Source organism: Octodon degus, unplaced genomic scaffold, assembly GCF_000260255.1.
Source record: "Octodon degus isolate 3935 unplaced genomic scaffold, OctDeg1.0 scaffold00006, whole genome shotgun sequence".
In the NCBI taxonomy this organism is placed as follows: domain Eukaryota; kingdom Metazoa; phylum Chordata; class Mammalia; order Rodentia; family Octodontidae; genus Octodon; species Octodon degus.
Genome location: NW_004524582.1, coordinates 32,760,111 through 32,765,885, shown reverse-complemented (window position 1 = coordinate 32,765,885; position 5,775 = coordinate 32,760,111). Strand labels below are relative to the sequence as shown.

The following is a 5,775-nucleotide window of genomic DNA, read 5'->3' as shown; positions in this document are numbered from 1 at the left end:
TTCTTTAGAAGCACTTAGTACTTCTTTGATTATAGTTATCATTTCTTTTTTTACTTCAGAAATTATTTCTGATCTGATTTCCTCTATACCTTTCTGCAGTTGTTTCTTTACTTCCAATGCTATTATTTCAGAGATTTCAGGTATATGATTTCCAATTTCTTCTATACTAGTGTCTTCTGCATTTGTTCTGGGTGGACTCTGGACCTGAGATTGCATTTTGTTCCTTCTCTTTGTCATTTTGTATACCACTGTCTTCTGACCTTTGAAGTAGAGCTTAGATAGAGTTATTACCTTAGCACCAGGTCTGGATCTATAAAGTTTAGACTCCTTCAGGTGGGTTTGGCTTGGTCTGGCTGCTGTGCTCCACTTCTTCCTGCTGTAGCCCCTGGAGGTGAACCCTCTGTGCCACTCTGGCAAGATGTTCTGCTCCTGAATCAGCTGGGTGGGTCTTGCCTCTAGCCTCTGTACAGGGAGTTCTGCTGAAGGGTTTCACACTGGGCCTGGGCTGTGGGTCAAATGAAGATCTGGCGGGCCCCAGGCAGTCTCACTCACACGCTGGGCCTGGGCCCGAGAATCTCTCTAGTGTTCTCAACACAGGTAGGGGAAGAAAGGTAACAGGCTAGAAGGCTTGGAGTAAAATCAAGTGAGAGAGGACAAATTATTCAGGAAGAGTGTGGGACTTGGCACTGGTGAGCTTGAAAGAAAGAGAAAAATTCAACGAAGATGCTCAGGTACTTGGGTGTAATGGTTACAGCCAACTCTGACTGGGTTTTTTGCTGTTGCTGTTAGATACACAGCACATGTATTTTCACTGAATCCTCACAAGATCCCTTTTCATAGACTCATAAACCAAGGCACAGAGCAGTCAAGTAAGGTGGCAGAGGGCATGGGGCTGCAACCCTCTACTCCCCTATTACTATACCACTGCATGCAAGGACCTGACAGGAGGGAGGGACCCTTTCCTGAGGTGAAGAATAAGAGCTGGATGACAGTTCCAAGCCCCTTCATGGAGCATTTTCTTTGGGAGATACCTATTCACTCAGCATCCACCCAGAGCTGCTAGGGCCAGGTGTGGACTGTTGGAGAGTGGGCTCCACAGGGATCCTCCCCTAAGTGCCACCATGGGCTGAGGCAAGGAGGTAGACATGGCGCTAGAGAGGAAGCATGCTAGAGGAGTCTTGGAAAGAAGCTTCTTCTGCCTCAAAATCCAAAGCTAATAGCACACGAGGCATAAAGCAGGGCCTCAGCTGTGTCCACCTAGGTTACAGAAGTACACTTATTTGCCAGCCTCCAGTCAGCATCCTCTGAGTAAAGTCACTTGGGGGCTTTGAAATCTATTTCTGCTCTGCAGTTTAGAGTAGAATCTCACTATTCACGATCTTTTAAGAGTTTATTCCTCTGAAGAGAAGGGCCACTAAAATTTTCTAAAATAAATTTGGAGGAGAATACTGGTGATCTCAGTTTGGGGGTACACAGAGCATAAAGTCCCGACTGGGTTGTCAAGAATGTGTTTCAAGGACAAAACTCTACCAAATGACCCTTGCCAGAGGCTCCTGGAGAGCAGCCATCTGCTTCTCCTGGTCCACAGCCTAGAGTCCCTGCAGGGGGTGGGGAAGGGGGAGCACCTGAGCCGGAGGCTGCCTGGGAGCAAGGGGTGGTTCCCCTGGTGCAGACAGCAAGTATGTCACAAAGAAAGATATGGGACCCTTACCACAGCCTCAGATGTGGACAGGTGCCGCTGTGCCCCTGGTCTGGGAAGGATCTTCCTGGGACTCAACAGGTGCAGCTTCAACTTGCCAAAGAGGATCTTCAAAAACAGCAATGCATGCATGTGAAAGAGCTCCCGAGGGGAGGCAGCGAATGGCACCATTCTGGTTAAGACCACCACACAGAGAAGCGCCCGAATAAATGTTATAAAACGCTTACATTCTCATTTGGTACTTTTCTCAGACTTAAAGGCTTTTTTTATTATATTCTGTAGGGACTTAAAGTTCAACATATCAATACTTGATGAAAAATACCTGTTCCATATTATGCCTAAGATGCTTGATATGCAGACAGATAGTGAGGTTAAGCTTAACAGCCTAAGTTTTATGGTAATAACAATAAGCTTGTTTTCTGGAGGGTTAACAACCTAAGTTTGCAGACCAAAATTAGAGAAAAAGGAGGGCTGCAAGGAAAGCCAACATTTTGGCCCTAGCCTTCTAAGGTCAATTAAGACTCAGGACATATGAGAACTTGTACTGTAACGTCATGTAACTTGGTAGTGTCCCAAATTTTCTGATCAAGGAGATTATGGGGCCAAAGAGGAAAGTGATAGAATATGTAGAGTGTGCCTAAGGAGAGTCACATGGAGAGAAAACATTCTCTCAAGCTTTCACAGAGAGCACATTGGCCAAGCAATGGCCGTGACTCATCCACATGGCTGACACTGACAAAGGTTCTACAATCTGAGGTACAGGATCTCAGGATAAATCCTGAGGGGATTTCACTGACCTTATCAGACCCAAAAGCTACAACTCTTGTTGCATAGGTCCTGCTTTACCTTGGTCTTAACCATCCAGCAGAAAAGTATAAAAACAAAATATAAGAAGTAAAGCCATGCTGTTATGTTGAGCTATAGGGGACTCAGGTCAACAATTTCTGACATTGCCAGTCAAACGGAAGATCCAATACTATTATGGACTACTGGACTCTTTTAGAATATTTTGCTGAGTTTACACACCTATAATATTCAAATAACGGAACTTAACCAAAAAAGGGTATACAGATGAATGTCCATTTTGTATCTGTGTATTCAAAGTGGTTAGGATAGATATATAGTTACATTCTCTTAATGAACAGAGTGATTTGTTCTAATGGTGTTTGTAAGTAGGATATCATGTCCACACCTTGTACAGCAATTAACCACTAAGAATGTATGCAATGTGTTAATTATTGAAACTGTCCTACCAACTTGATTTGAAACTGTCTCATTGCTATTTGTTTATCAATAAAATTATGGGAAAAAATAAAATAAAAAATAAAAATAAAATTGGTATGTATTGGGAAAAAATTTTTAAAATTAAAAAAAATATAATAATGAACCTCAATCTATTTATCACTCTCTCTTATGAGAGAATGCAAAACAATTTACGTATTTTTTAGACTATCAACATAAAACAATATTTGTAAATTCAGAATAAATCTCCCTTTTAACTCTTAAATAAAAAATATATATATTTATAAAGAACCAAAACTTAGCATTACCTCTCTAAGTTGATTATTACTCATTATAAGAAACTGTTCTCCTGCAACAAAATGGGCTTCTTTTTCCAATTCCTTGAGACGTGCCTAAAAATATGACAAATACAATTAATCTCATTCATTGTTTTCACATTAATATTGCATAATTTCACATTAATTACTTTATTCTTTAATTTATCAATTCCCAACAAAAGATCTTAATGGAATAAAAATAGTCCATACTTTACCAAAATGGACATTAAAATATATATATATTTTGACTCCTGGGGGAATGGTCAGCTTCACAGAATTACCCTCCCCCCAAACCCAGGGAAACAAACTGAAAGAAACAAAAATAATACACCAAAACTTGGGTGGGCAAACACTAGCACTAGAAAGTATCCTGCCCCACATGAAATCAGAGAGAAGGAGAGGTGGAGGGAGTAGGCTATATTCAGAACACAGAAAGACATCCTAGAAGTCATGATAAAAATGAGTCAAGGACTGGAGCAGATCCTCTATAGAAAAGAAACTCCTCATAGCCAGTGACAGTAGACAAGCTACTTGGGTTTTGTTTAGTTTTGTTTTTTGCTTTTCGAGACAGAGTCATTCTATCTACTTCACACTGGCCTTGAACTCATTGTGTAGCCTAAGCTGGATTTGAACTAGCCGTGACTTTCCTCCCTCAGCCGCCTGAGTCCTGGAATTACAGGTGCACACCACCACCTGGCAGCAGAAAAGCTACTAATCATATTAGTAAACAGGAAAAAAGAAACTAAACTCATGTGTGGTTTGTAGTGATCATAACTCAGCAACTACAAGATGCTTCTGGACAGCAGGGCACACACCACTGTGACACAGACCACAGCTCCAAGCACCACACAGTAGCATCAATGGGGCAGAGGCACCAGGGCTAAGGGGAAAGTCATCCACCAATTACTGATTGACTCACAAATCAAAAGGAAGCAAACCATCAGGTTGGCACAGATGTGGAAAATAATAAAGAAAAATAGGGCTGGCCAAATAGCTCAGCAAATTAAAGCACCTGCTTAGGCAGACACAGCAGCTGAAGTTAGATCCCCAGTGTGCCATGCTGGCTCCGCTCCTGGAGAGCGCCGAGATGGCAATTGAGACTGGGTGTGGTGGCACGAGCCTGTAATCCCAGCTTTTGGGAGGCTGAACACAGGCGGATCACTACGAGTCCAATCTACATAGTGAGACACTGTAGACCCTGTAGACCCTGTACTAAAATACAAAAAAAATAAAGAAAAGTAAAACCTAAATAGATGACTCCAAAGGCAGGGTGGTGGTCTCTTTCAGCAGCAGGAAGGGGGCTCTAGATATCCCATGGTCTGGCCAAAGTGTGGTTATCCTAGAGTTTCCTTTGATATAATTCAGGTGGAATGTTTTTTATACATTTCCCACACATCTTTTCCTATTTTTATTTTTTAAAATTTTCCCTATTTTTAATTTTCAAGAAACTCAAAAATTCCTTCACCAAATTCAGGTTAATGGCCTTGTAAGAAAAAGCTGACTTCTGAGAAGGAGCTAAGATCCACTAAAGAATCTCCTACACACTTCCTGAAGGCAGTGCTGCCCCCTGCATGACAGAGACAGTGTGTTTTAAGTCCTTCAGTGCTCAGGTCTCCCCTTGGGGTCACGACAGGCAAGGACAGGGTCAGTATCAGACAGGCCACAGGCAGGGAAAGCACAGCCCACTGGGACTGCCAGAGAGCAACAACAGAGCCTGAAATAACAGCTCACCCCAAGGAGCGCCGATATCCTCTCCATTTCTTCTTTGTTCACCTGAATCTTGTGGTTTTCCATCACTGTGATTCAAAATCAGTTCAGACATGTTTGTGTTGCCTTAGTGAATTCTTTTTGGTAAAGATGAGAGAGCCCCTTCTGATGAGGACACAGTGACAGCAACTTCTGTGTACTCAGCTCAGGGCCTGGCAGCCACCCATGAGAGATCAGGACTCAGGGACACTGACAGAACTGGCCTGTGAGGGGATGGTAAAGCACCCTGGCCATGAGGCTCTACCCTCCTCTGGGCCTGGCAGACTCTAGACAGGGGCAGGTGTGGGAGGGAGGCCTGCAAGGCAACTGGAACCTCTTGGGCCAAGCAGAGCACAGCAAACTGGGATTAGAGACAATACCTAGCAAGGCTCTCCACCTGGCAGACAAGCAGGGATCCTCACTGACCAAATGTCAGAACTCTGTGTCCTTCCACATCAGGATGTGGCATGGCCCAATCCCTCCTGTTTCAGAAAGGAAAATACAGGGCTCGCCTCTCTTGAAAGCCCAGCAGATGTAGTGTCTATTGCTATGAGCTACTGAGATTTGTACCCAAGCAGTATGACGACTCCTCTAGTGAAATGACTCCCTTTGTCTTTGTTGGTAACTTACCTGCCAAAATTGGGATCAGAGGAAGCTCCAAAGTACAAAATAGCTGCCATAAACCATTAGCCTGTTTCATAAGAAGAAATATATCTTTAAACAAGAATTCATATCAGCATTTGGTCAAAGAGCTACTTGACTTTTTTTTTT

At 42.9% G+C, this 5,775-nt stretch overlaps 1 protein-coding gene across 3 annotated transcripts in view; it reads right to left on the bottom strand.

Moving 5' to 3' along the window:
• The window catches only part of Poln (DNA polymerase nu), a 157,313-nt gene that overhangs the window by 87,452 nt on the left and 64,086 nt on the right, over positions 1 to 5,775 (bottom strand). For all 3 annotated transcript variants that reach the window (XM_004624614.2, XM_023700123.1, XM_023700129.1), the window contains 4 exons: positions 5,635 to 5,695; positions 4,990 to 5,054; positions 3,250 to 3,333; positions 1,712 to 1,807 (listed from right to left, as the gene is read on the bottom strand). In XM_004624614.2, coding sequence (XP_004624671.1) covers positions 1,712 to 1,807; positions 3,250 to 3,333; positions 4,990 to 5,054; positions 5,635 to 5,695 — 306 coding nt within the window. The remainder of the gene's footprint in view (positions 1 to 1,711; positions 1,808 to 3,249; positions 3,334 to 4,989; positions 5,055 to 5,634; positions 5,696 to 5,775) is intronic.